General features: G+C 38.3%; 1 protein-coding gene across 3 annotated transcripts in view; it reads left to right on the forward strand.

Moving 5' to 3' along the window:
• TAF2 (TATA-box binding protein associated factor 2) overlaps positions 1–12,431 on the forward strand; it is a 62,002-nt gene extending 49,571 nt beyond the window's left edge. For all 3 annotated transcript variants that reach the window (XM_034061440.1, XM_034061447.1, XM_034061446.1), the window contains 2 exons: positions 149–254; positions 11,397–12,431. In XM_034061440.1, the coding sequence (XP_033917331.1) occupies positions 149–254; positions 11,397–11,662 (372 nt within the window). In that variant the 3' untranslated portion in view covers positions 11,663–12,431. The remainder of the gene's footprint in view (positions 1–148; positions 255–11,396) is intronic.
• Positions 12,432–13,790: the final 1,359 nt, after the last annotated feature.

The following is a 13,790-nucleotide window of genomic DNA, read 5'->3' on the forward strand; positions in this document are numbered from 1 at the left end:
TGAATTTTTATTCCTTCGCAGTGGTAGATATCACTTCCTTTCCCTCTCACCCCCAGTTTACCACAAAAATAGAGTATTTTAAGTTCTATTTAGTGATATTCTTGCAAGTTATTAGCATCTGCTTATATTTTGTTTCCTGATATCTTAGTTCTCAAACTCTCAAGAAGAGGAGGAAATTGATATGGACACAGTTCATGACAGTCAAGCCTTTATTTACCATCATTTGAATATGTTGGAGAGACCATCCACACCAGGTATGAGTAAATTTATTGCCAAAATGATAGTATGACTTTTCCAACTATATCAGTCACTTATGGTGGGGTTTTTTTTTGCTACTGATTGTTCCCAAACATAAAGTATTGGTAAGTGTTAGATGTTAACTGATTTCCAGGCGTAAAGGATGCATAAGAACATTTCTGTAGCTTCCAGTATATTTATAGATAACTGTATACATATGTATTTTCATTGTCTAAGTAAGACAAGTATGTATCATGCTTATAAAAGTGAAGAGCTCAGGAAAGAATAAACCTACATAAAGCTGAAATAGAGCTTCATAAGCAATTGGGTCAAACTTACTTTGCCATAGTTGTTACTTAAAAAAACTAATTTTGAAAATTAATTAAAAAAAATAGCAAGATTGTTAAGGTAAAAAAAATCTCTACTCAGAATGACAAAGTGATTTATAACAGCTTCAGTATTTGAAAAATATGCAGGCCTCAAAGATGCTTAGAAAGTTTCAAAGTTGAAAAGATTGCATCTATGAGTAAAATGGTTTAATTTCAAGCACTTTTACTAGTTCTCTTTGTATCTTTTTTAATAAAATACTTTACAAAATCATTTCTCAAAGAACAGTGTTTTTTAGAAACCTCAATGCATGCTGAACTTCATTCATGAACATGAATGGTCTTACCTGCCCAGGAGCAAAGAAATTCAGTGGATAGTCTCTTTTTCTCAAAACATTTTAACCTCGTTTCTTAAGTTTAGCTCCAGAACATACCAGTGGCACTAAGCTGAGGTATTGTGACTGTGTAACGAGCATTTTTGAGACCTTAGGTACTCAGCTGTGCTGCTTTTGGCTGGGATAGAGTTAATTTTCTTCATAGTAGCTATTACTAGGCTGTGTTTTCAATTTGTGCTGAACACAGTGTGATAACACCAGGGATCTTTTAGTTACTGCTGAGCAGTGCTTACACAGAGTCAAGGCCTTTCCTGCCTCTTATTCTGCCCCATCAATGAGTAGATGGGGGGTACACAAGTTGTTGGAAGGGGACACAGCTGGGACAGCTGACCCCAACTCACCCAAGGGTTATTCCATACCATATGTCATCATGTTCAGCATATAGAGCTAGGGGAAGAGTGGAGGGGAGACATTTTGATTGATGGCGTTTGTCTTCCCAAGTAACCATTAACACATGATGGAGTCCTGTTTTCCTGGAGGTGGCTGAACACCTGCCTGCCCATGGGAAGTGAATCAGTTCCTTCTTTTCCTTTGCTTGAGTGCGTGGCTTTTCTTTTCCCAATTAAACTGTCTTAATCTCAGCCTGTGAGTTTTCTCACTGTTACCCTTCTGATTCTGTCCCTCATCCCATTGTGGGGGTGAGTGAATGAGGAGCTGTGTGGGACATAGTTGATGGCTGGTGTTAAACCACAACAGCATCCAAAACAAGATTTTAAGGTTGCAGTATTGCAATATGTAAAAGTGAAGTATTTGGCCTTAGAGGTAGGATTCATAGTAATTACCCTCTTGCTTGTTTTTCTGTTTTTATCCAGTGGTTGCCTAATCTAAAATACAAGTAGATCTTAGCAGCAGGATCTGGAACGTTGATTAAGTTTTAAGTGCCATAGGTCCTGAGGTAATCTGACAGGTGACCTCATCTGCTTCCCCTGGGACCTGGCAAGTTAGTGGCCCTATTTAAGAGAAGCACTGGTGGATGTTCCTGTTCTTGGTGTCCTGCTGAGGCTGGTGCCGTGGTGCTGGCTGGGGGTATGGAAGCTGAAGACTCATACTCCCTTAGGGCTTAGGACTTAACAGTTTTACTTCCTTGGCAGATGCTGTAGCCACCATGAGGTTTTGTTTTGGTTTTGTTGGTTTTTTTTTTTAATAAAAGGTAACTGCTGTCATTGCTCAGCTAACAAATCAAGTTCATGTGGGGACATAAAACACAGGGAGGTCTAGTTTCTGGGTTCCAGATGGCCTTTGGTTAATGACATGTGCCTATACAGCCAGGTCCACCAGGGTGGATTTGCTGTTAAATATGTAGTGTAGCAAAACTCACACCATTTTGCCTAAAAAACAGGCATTTCAGCAAAGTAAAGGGGAAGGCTGCATATAGGTTGCTGTTACAAACTTAGGAACCTAATTCTGCTCAACTTTTAAGTTAAACCTCTCAGAGCTGCTTGGTTTGTCCTCAGTGTTATGGGCAACCATCAGATTTTCTGTTATAGCAAAGAATGACACATCCAGGGCACGCGAGTGCAAAGCTGATCCACTGAGGATTAGTATTTATAACTCTTACATGGTATTTTGCAACAATTTTTTTTTACCAGACTTAAACACTCTATGGAATATAAAGTCATAAACAAAACTCTGCCAAATACTTCACAAATAGGACTTATGGGACCCTCTGTACGCCAGCTCTGTGCTCCAGCTCTTGCATATTAAGGTTGCACTAGAGTTCAGAAAGGGTAAGGCCTGATCAGGAGTGGAGTAATGGCCAGTTGACTGCTGCTTTTGTAGACCTATGGCAGACAAAAGCTACTTCGAGTTTCACTTGTGTGCTGAATGACCTTCTCACCTCTGCCATTCGGGCATTCAGCACATGGGAATGCATTTTCTTTCTTAGGTAATAAATGAGACAAATGCTGTGGCTTTGCCACATAATTCATTTTCAGTAATAAGCCTTTGAAAAGCATTAGTTTGAAACACTTCAGATTAATTTCATTTTCTTTGGTTTGTGCAGTAAGAAACAGTTCCACTTCAGATATTCTTTGCTTCTAAAATTTCACCTGTTTCTTATTCATGGCATTTTTCTTAGAAGCAGAGATGTATGAATTTCAGGCTGGGTAAATAAAGACAGTTCAATCTTTAGGAAATTGTATACTTCTGAGAAGAAACAGATGGGGAAAAATAAAAGCATACGTAAATAAAATTGTTCATGCATAGGAGTGTTTTGTTCTACAAAGGAATCACAGATAATGTTTCCTGAGGGCCTTGGAGTTTTTGCAGTGATGACGGAGGATGGGCCCACTTCTGTGAGTGCTTATTGTGAAATAGATTGACAACAGGTTCTGAAATGGTCTCAGTGCTGTTAGTAAATCTGTAAGATCTTGTATCTGCCTCCATACTGTGACTCTTACTTGGAAGGCAGCAAGCTCTTAGTCCATACTCTGTTTTCCTCTCACAGCTGTGGGTTATGTCCCTACATGTCACATGAAGCGTTAGGTCATGAGCCAAACACAGCCTGTGAACAGCAGCTGCCAGGAGGAAGTTCATTTGGGTCTAAATCCTGCTGTGACTGTGTATTCCTTTATCTATATTGGTTTTGGTTTTGTTTTTTTTTTTTTTATACTCCCCACCACCCTGAATGATAATTTGTGTTTGTTCAAGTTAATGTAACCCCCCTATAGCCAGGAAAAGATCATTTTCCATTAAAGCCTTTTTGGGTTTTTTTTCTTCCCTATGTGCTTCTGCTCATGGATGTGAAAGGTTAGGGCTGAGACATGCTAAACGGGCAATAAAAGAAGTCTTATACTACAACTCATGCAGGATTACAGGTTTTAGTACTAGAATTATACCACCTTTTGTAGTTCATATACAAAATCTTTTAAATCATACTGAACCATTCTGTCTACAATAATAGAACTGTGAACTCTGGTAGTTATAAGAGATTCTGGAGATTCCGAACATTTTTCAAGACATTATTAAAAGAAAGAGTTGTGAGCTGTTGGAAGAATGCTGTTGTGTTGATTATTCATCTGCCCTAAGGGCTAGGAACATGGCAGACGTTTTAGAACCTCTAGTGCTGTGCAAGTTCACATTTCTAATGTGAGAACAGATTTTTTTTGCTCCTAAGTCGCCAAGAATAGTAGTAACACTCCCTACTCTTCAGATCAAAAGAATTTCAAGATCAGATTTTGTATAAGCAGTAGATTCAAACTCTCATTTCAGACAATAAGACTTGTTGACTTTAGTGGGATCTGATTAAGATAACACTTCTATATTTACTTTAATATTTCGCTTATCTGAAAGTACAGCAGTTCAGAACTAACTTCTAAAAAGTTATGGTGCGTGTGTCAGTGTTTATTGATTGGCATGTTCTTTTCTTCTTCCAAAATAAATGCCTAGCTGTAGCCTTTGTGGTCTGCCTGTGAAGTTATATGTCTTTAGGGCTCAACAGATCATCACTGATAAACATTTAGTTAGAATTTTCCCAACTATTTTTGGTACTTAGGTAGCTGATACAGAACAGTGTCCAATTCTCTCTTTATTTCTACGAAAGAAAAAAAACAAAAAAGAAATACAGCAATGTTCTTTTTGTACACTGGCAGTCCTTTCTCTGATCACATTCAGGAGCTTTGAAGACACATGCTGAGCATTCAGACGCAGAGCAGAAAAATCCTTTGGCCATTCCATTAATCCTTTGCTGTTTTCCAGGATAATCAAACTGGAAATCTCCACTGCTGACCTTGTAGGTCACTCTTTTTACCATGTAGATGTACATGAGGTTAAATGGCCTAGTCCCAACTCTTACCTCTTGATAGGATTGTGGTCTTGTTTATCACAGTTACTGTCTGCAGTTTCAGGAAATAATGATTTAGCTGGATTGAATTGTTTCTGGAATGATTTGAAACTGGATGTAGCACATACTGCAATAATGTATAGAGGGAAACTGTTGCAGTCATGTTTAACCAGTGCATTTACAACAATATATCTGAGCTTCTGGTGCTAATCACTGCATTTCAAGTGTATAGTAGATACTAGGAGTTCAGTATGAGGTGTATGAAAAGCCCACTCCTCTGGAGCTCAGTGAAACTACCCGAGTTAGCTATAAGAGCACCAGTACATCAGAGCTCAGCCAAAGAGGCTTCTTGCCAAGAAGGGTTACAGAGTATCAGCACAAATACATAAATACATAAAGAAACACTTCGTGGATATGAGGACAATACTGATGATGGATTGTTGCTACTATTTTTAATGAGGGAAAAATTGTCACAATTGTTCTGTTAGACTATCCTTTAATAACATATAATACTACTATAGTATCTGTTTGGTAGTATCCGAGACACATATGTTGACTTTATTACCTAAAGTATAACTGTTTCCAAACTGCCGACTCACAAGTTTTGAGGTTGCATAGATAATTTTGCATCACTGAAATAGTATGTGGTTAATTGCGCACTTCACAAGCAAGGTTGTTTTCAAGTGCTTTATCTTAAACTGCATGAAAGCAGCTTTAATAGAAACATAAGCCCTGCAGATAGTGGCAGGATAAATGAAATTCCATCAGTGTGTGGCTGCAGTGTGTTAAGTACATGGTTTAATAAAAGCAACTTAGTTGTATAGCTGTGTGTGTGTCTCTGAGAAACAGAGCTGATCACTCTCAAATGGAATCACTGTCCCTGGAAGTGTTCAAAAACTGTGTAAACGAGGCTCTCAGTGATAGAGTTTAGTGGTGATCATGGCAGTTGTGGGTTAATGGTTGGACTTGATTATCTTAAAGGTCTTTTCCAGCCTAGTTGATTCTGTGATTCTAAACCTAGGAGATGGGTAAGGCTAACAACTAAATTTTCATGTGAACTACCTGAAGCCGTTGGACACACAGTGTATTCTGGATTGACTTACTAATTTAAATGTTCTTTTTTCACTAGAATAGGAAATACTCTAGAATTTTCTAGAATATTCAAGTATATGTCATAAAAATAACACCACAGTTAAGCTAGTATTTTAATATAAGGACAAAGCAATGTAGTTTTGAAGCAAAATTCAACTGAGGAAATTAATAAAACAGTTATGTGTTAAAAGTTGTATTTTGATTAAATCACCAGCTCATCTATGCAGTACTTTCACAGATGCTATCCTTTGGTGTAGGTATAGGGAATTATCTATCTGGATATAAATCACACTAAAAATGTGAAGTCAAATGAATCTGTAAATTTGAAGTAGTTCGATTTTTATTTTTTTTTTATGTTGAAGCCAAATTAACTGATTTGTTCAGCACATCCTGAGAAAAATTCTGGGTGGTTTTATTTTTATTTTAACTAGACCTTTACTTCTCGCTCACAAACTTTAAGTTATGTTATATGGTCCTTCAAAGATCATTCTGGTAGACAGAAAACTGATAAATCTTTTTCAGATATATGTGTAATTTGAAAAGTCTACTCCTACATTCAGACAAATGACGAGACACTCTTGCCCTCTGGAAGCCTGGAATTATTTATGCTTGGTAACTTTTTGTATGTGCTTCATTGGTGGTTCAACAGACGCACAAACACAGCATTAAATTAAGAAATAGTGTGTCTTGGATGTTTCCAGGGCAATACCAAAAAAGAAAAGTAGAAACAAGGAAAAACAGGGTAATTGTCAAAACAATTTTAAGCTCCTTTCAGCTTAAAATCTCCCAGTGTTCTCTCTTTAGAGCAGATTAAGGCCAGAGCTGACCAAAGTGCATTGCTGTTCTCATTAGCAACCTTTCTTTAGGTTCTGGGGGAGACACACAAATTGCTCATGTGCTTGTGCTGATGTCCCCTTCTTCCCAGAGGTGGCTGGTGTCAGGTTCCGGCGCACTAGCCTGTCCTCGTCTGAAACACTGGATCCACGGGCCTTAGCCTGTGCTTTGTTCTGTGAAGTTGATTTCTCCCTCTCTGACACATGAATAAATCAGGGTGCACGTGGGGTTGTTGTTAGCCAGTGTCACTTTGGAAAAGTCAGCTGTTTTAAATAGATTGTACATGCAAAGAAATAGAGACTGTAAGTCTGTGGTGTCCTGCCCTCTTCACACAAAATCAGAGATAGGCTGAGAAAGTTGGGGCTGTTCAGCCTGAAGAAGAGAAGGCTGCATGGAGACCTCATAGCAGCCTTCCAGTATCTGAAGGGGGCCTACAAGGATGCTGGAGAGGAACTCTTCACTAGGGCCTGTAGTGGCAGGACAAGGGGTAAAGGGTTGAAACTTAAACATGGGAAGTTTAGATTGGGTATAATGAAGAAGTTCTTTCCTGTTAGGGTGGTGAGGCACTGGAATGGGTTGCCCAAGGAAGTTGTGAATGCTCCATCCTTGGCGGTGTGCAAGGCCAGGTTGGACAGAGCCTTGGGTGACGTGGTTTAATGGGAGGTGCCCCTGCCAATTGCAGGGGGGTTGGAACTGGATGATCTTAAGGTCATTTCCAACCCTAGCTACTCTTATGATTCTATAAATACCAGAGAAACCATATGGAAGATCTTGTGAAAGCCTGTTGCCATGATAAAGTCTCAAGTTATGTGTTTCCAAATTGTACAAGTTCAGTAGCAAGAGTAAATTAGGTAGAACACTACCAGACATTGTTGTTCAGTGTTCATGTACCAATGGTTCTTTAAAAGGGAAAAATTGACCCTAGATAACTGATAAGCAGGATGCTGGAATTATCTGGCAGCAGCTTTTACTACAACAGAAAGTGTTACTTTAAAACTTATCAAGATCTAACCTTCGTTCATTCTAAAACTAAATTACAAGATACATTTTTTCATATTTATTCTCTCTCACATTGGTCCCCAGGACAGTTTCAGATCTTTTTCCCATGGGATAGTTACCCTGTCTAATTTTAAACACCTACCCAGCTAGCTGGAAAACTGCAAAGCCAATAATTACATTGGAATCCCCACATCCCAAACAGAAGGAGATCCAAGTGCATTTTCTTCCAAGGAATTCTCCCAACCACTTCAGAAGCAAGCTCCTGGGCTCACCCTCACTTATTGTGGGTTTCTTTGATTTGAGAAACCGAGGTTGCAGTTGTGCTCCCCCTGCCAGAAGGAAATGGGTTCCCTGCAGGAAGAGGGAGTGCTCCGTGCCTCCACGCAGCAGTCCTGCTCTACCCCTGGCGATATGAGGATAGTATTAATGCTCTGTAAAGCAATTCCCACTTAGCTTTGCTTTCCTGCTTTGGCAGCTTCCTGGCATGGGCTCTAAGTATGTATTTATTAAAAAGAAATTAAAATGAAGAATAAGTGTTCTGCAAGAAGTTTAAAGGTGAATTTCACAGGTAAAAAATTGCAAGTTTTTCATAGAGCTTTTACAACTCTGTCCATTTTAAAAGAACTGAGTGTGATAGTCTGCATGCATCCTGTCTGAGCCATTATCCAGGATCAATATATTTGATTCTTGATTTCAAAACAGTCTTTAGGAGTAGGAGGAAATTTTCTGGACAGTTATTTTTGGATTTGAAACACCAACAGCTTATAGCTATCATTTACCTCTGTGAAGACAGTGTATGTGTACTGTCAGGTGCTGGGTCTTTTATTTCTTATTTGTAGCATATTGCCAATGTTGACTGTCTCCTTAAGCCTCAGCAGCCTTTGAGTTGCAGCTGGATCCCACCTCACCCCTTCCTGAAGATCTTCCTGACTTGCAGTTCCTACGTACTCATCACCAGCCCTTCAGTTGTGTTGGCTTAAGTTACTGTTCTCTTTGCTCCCTAAATTGCTCCAGTCAGAGGTGTTTAACTGTTTTAAAGAATAGATTTATATATATATTTACATATATATATATATATATGCATATATATATATAACCCACCTGAAATAAGTAAAGAAGTGATAATGCAGACTGATGCTTTAACAGAGTTGGTAGTTCAGTGAACAGCAGGAAATGTGCACAAATGCCATGTAGGACAACAGAGGCAAGAAGGGTGTGTTGGATTGCATCCTTGGTCTTTGCTGGCACTTGGCATTCCTGCTCCATCATCCCTGCAGACTTAAGTCCATGTCCTTAGACCAGTTATACTGAGTTAAAGTTTGTAAAGCTCAGAGGTTTAACCTTGGTTTGAGGTTGTTACAGATGTAGTGTCTAGACTTACAGGTTCAGTTTCCATGAAAAATAGCTCCATTATTTGGAACTAATGGAGCTATGAAGTATTAAGGGTTTGTGGCATGTGTGTGGGTTTTCTGTTTTCTTTTAAGTTGACTTTAGTTTTCCTTGAATGTTTTAATGTATCATGTGCCTGTAGCTTAGGAATATGTGAGAATGTCTTTCATACCTTAGATAATCTTCTCTACATTTTTTATGGATGAACACTGATTGGTCTTCAGGCTTTTTGCCATGACCTTTATTTCTGCGTTACAGAAGCTATGTTTGTTTCCCTGCCACAGGTTACCTTTAACACCTGTAACCTATTTTAATGGTGTCAAATACCATGTGCTTTGGTTTTCTGGGGTGCAGCCTCCAATCATTCTTTTTCTAATGACCCAAGTCAGATACACTCTTTTCCACTGATCTGTTTTAGGATTAATGGCTGGTTTTGTATCCTTTCATCTGCTGAAGAAAATGCTCTTGTCTAAAAGCTGCATGGTTTTGAGGAACTGAGCTCACGCTACTGGATAGATTTAGGTACAGCTAGGATTTCCTTAAAAGAAATATAATTAGAAATAGTTACATTGTGAAGCATCTTGTACCTTTCTGCATCAAATGCAATACTTGTATGCTATCTGTAGTGTTGAGAACGGCTCCAGGTGACAGTGTAAAAAAAGTTGTACTAACTGTCCACTGAAGTTGGCAAGTGGAAGTTTAAAATACTTGTATAGTAGGGACTTTATAGGACTTTAAACTACAGGAAACTATTGTTCTCTAATACAGCCTGCTTCATAACCTCATCAGAATTTTATATTGCACCATATTCACATCTTGTGGTTGAGTCCAAACATATTTCTAGAAAGACATAATTTTTGCTATTTAGGACTTCAAGCAGTAGGGATTCCACCATGTCCCACAGTAAGTCATCGATTATTCTCACTGTAAAAATGTTTTGTATTTTATTGACTTCTAAACACTGCAAACAGATGTAGATTTTGTTTTTCCAGCCATGTTTAAAAGCAAAAACCAGCACAGCTCTACAGTCTAGAAACTGTCCTATGTATATGCTTCAGTGAATCAATTCCTCATCTTTGGAAAAAGGCTAGAAAGATTGCATGGAAATCTTTCTCAGTGCTTATTTGTCATACTACAGGGAGCTGGCTCTTCAGACTTCCAGGAATGATTACCGTAAATGAATCTTTCTTGCCTTTAAAGAATTGAAATCAACCAACCAAAAAGATGTACAGGAAAAAAAACATCCATTTTCAAATATACAGAAAAAGATAATCACAAATTATATCAAGTAACTCCATGTTATTTAACAGGGATATTTTCACCAAAAACTGTAGGGAAGAAAAACCCCAAAACACAAACACACATTTAAAGCATCTGTGAAGAAAATCAATTTTAAAAGGAATAGTTGCCCTCAAAAATCTGTTGGTGCTTTTCTACATTTATCTAGTAGTTAAAGCACATTCTTACAATGTGAGTCATTTGATTCAATTTCTGCCTAAAGGAATTCCAGCCTTCCTACCTTCCAAGCGTTTCCCATCATTAACAATGTTATTCTTAGATTATTGCCCTTTCATCCATACTGTTGAAGCTTTTGCAGTCTGTGTGAAATAATAAAATACTAAACGAGCCAAAGACAGGATGAGAAAGTCATTCAGAAATTGAGAAGTCATGGATTACATTTTCCTTTCTCAGATTCACATACAAGGCTTATTCAATATATAAATAGTTCTAGTGCATTTGTGAAATATATACTAATAACAATGATTGCCTTTATTGGAATCTGCTTTTTGCTTAGGAATAAAACCATATAATCATTCAAATAGGCTAAACTGGTTGTGAGAACTTTTGTTCAGTATCAAAAGGTTTGTATATTCTTGCAGGGAGCTTTAGCTCATGACTAAAAGGCATTCACATCCCAAACCTGCACTTCAGTGGTTCCAGTCCAGCACTTTATACCAGAGTTTTCACAAGCAGCTATCTTTTTGTTATTCATGATATAGTGGCCTTCTGACTCTGTTTAAAAATGCATTTCTGGAAGCTAGTATTACTTGTAGTTTCTTAGGCCTTTATAGTTGCTAATTGTCTGGGATCCATTTATACTTCTGAGGAAGGAGGGAATAACTGCAAAATTCTCAGTAGTACAGGAACTTTCCTGGCATGTTCAGAGCCTTTTCTGAAAAAACAAACCAAGTATGTGAATGGTACAAGTATGATAACATTATCTGTATATTTGATATTGATATATAAATGATAAAGTAGTTTTTATCCAATATTTCAGAATTTCTTCTGCTTGAAAACAATGCAAGTTAAGCATTTATTAACCCCCTATATCTGTTCTTTTAGGTAAAGAGCAGTCTTCAGGAGAGGTGAACATGCACCCTGTCTCAGCAGCTCCTCTGTCTGTGTTCAGTAAAGAATCCAACTCCTCAAAACATAGTGACCACCATCACCACCACCACCATGAGCACAAGAAGAAGAAGAAGAAGCACAAGCATAAGCATAAGCATAAACATAAACATGACAGTAAAGAAAAGGAAAAGGATCCTTTTGCTTTCTCTAACAGTCCAGCCAGTGCACGATCCATCCGTTCCCCGTCACTTTCAGACTGATACCAATGGCTTCTCTGGAGTTCAACTTGAAATATTCTCTGAATACTTAGAAGGATGTATATAACTATAGCGTCTATCTTTTTTTTATGGAAATAACAATATGTGAATTGCTTTAGCAATTCAGAAGCTCTGCCACTGTCCTCTTTTGAAGCATTCTATTTGCATATGCGGTTGTTGAAATAATCTGATTCAAAAAGTATGTTTTATGACTCTTGAGTCATTTTGCATTTCACTGTTCTCCACACCTCCCACTCTTTTTTCCATTTTAAACAAAGAAAACAGCCCTTTATGTAAGGGCATGTGTCCACTGGCAACCCCCTGCACATCATGCTGACCATGTGTGCTGCCAGAACCAATTATGTTTTAATCCTTTGAAGAACATTATGAGGCAGAGTATGTTTTAAGCAGAAGCCAATTGCCAGGCCTTTGGTGAAGTGCTGTTTCCAGAGTGGTGTTGTATTACCAAGTGTAGACCTCCTGAGAAGACAGGGATTTTCTGTAGTCTTCAGTTGAGCTGTTCCTTGCTTTAACCATTGCGCTGTAATGTCAGGATTTTAATTAAACAGTACACAGAACATTTGCCTTTTTCACATACGAAAACTCTTAAAAATCCCAAACTGCTCTAAAGCTGCTTTTATTATGGACATGACCCTTTGAATATAATGACCCTCTGCAATTATGTTTTTGGAATTTTAGCCAAATGCTTAATGCATGTTTTGACCTGTAATCAGGCTTTTAAAACTCCAATAAAGTTTGCAAGTTATTTTGACAGAGGTAGATTTTTTTTTTATTCAAGCTTGATGCTGGGATATACTTTTGAAAGATGGCTTTGCTAAAATTAAAAAAATAATAATAAAAAAACCCATATTTTTAAAAACCATAAACCTCACAGATTGAAAAACACATCTTTCCTCCTGTCAAGGGGTGGGCTTTTTGGAAGCATTCTATGTGATCAGCTCATGAATCCCCAGGAGAAATACATTAGGAGGTTAAGCCAGGTCTGGGACTTTGAATGGTGGATGCATTTAAATTACTTCACCTGTGGTTTATGCAGTGTACTATTTACACCCAGCAAATGTTTTAAAAACTCAAATTTTTTTGTTATTTTGATAATAGAGATAAATAATCTCTGCCACTTTTTATGTGTTCTCTCTATTTGTATGTGGAGGCAGGGGTTTGACTTCCAGGCACTGGTTGACTTCTGTTGCCCAGAGGTCACTTCACCTTTAGCTTCCTAGGGAATGGTTCTATTTGGGGTAACTATTTTTAAAAGAAATTTCCCAGCTTCCTTTGAGAGCTGATTCTCCTTCTTAGGACAAAGGCAGAAAGTTCAACAGGGATCCAAGAAGACTCTTTAAGCCATATTCTGTTTCATTAAAGTTAATAAAAACTTTTAAATTACTTACCCTCTGTTGAATCCTGTAGTTTTTGTAATACCAGATTATCTTTAGAATGGAAAGATGATAGACCCAGGTATTTTGTAATACACATACACTTTGTTATTTAGACACTGTATCCCTTTAATACTTTGTGGCTAGTTGTGCTAATCATTGTATTTGGAGTACACATTAAGAGAAGCTCGGGCTGGATTTGGTTGTGATGAATGTGGGCAGCATCATGGCTTCTCATCTGCTGCCACACCAGCAACTCTTCCTGCAGATGAGGAGAAGCCCTCCTTGGTGTGCTGGGTTTCCTCTCTAGCAATGACTGCAAGCTCTTACTTAGCACTTAGATGAGCTAAAGACCACAGGAACAGGAAAACACCCAAAAAGCACAGGTAGAATGAGGTACTGAGCATGTTTGGGGTAGACTAACCATGTGTGCAGCTTGGTTTACCACCCTCTTTTAGCCAGCAAGCTGCTGTGTGAGCATCATCAGCTGTGAATTGCAGGGAGAGGAGTGTGAGGAGGCTGTAGTAACAGCTTGTTGGAAATGGTTGTAGGTGTTTTTCCCTTGGCTAAGGAGTGAGGTAACAGTGCCAAAGGTGTTTGTGGGAGACCTGGGGTAATAAGCAATGAAAGCTGGCATTGTTTGGGAGAGCTAAGGCAGATGCATTTATGTTTTAAAAATGAGGTCATGGATAATTTAGGCTGGTGGAGTTCCTACTTTTGGAGGCATGGATTTACAC

The sequence above is a fragment of the Melopsittacus undulatus genome, chromosome 1 (genome assembly GCF_012275295.1).
Source record: "Melopsittacus undulatus isolate bMelUnd1 chromosome 1, bMelUnd1.mat.Z, whole genome shotgun sequence".
Classification (NCBI taxonomy): domain Eukaryota; kingdom Metazoa; phylum Chordata; class Aves; order Psittaciformes; family Psittaculidae; genus Melopsittacus; species Melopsittacus undulatus.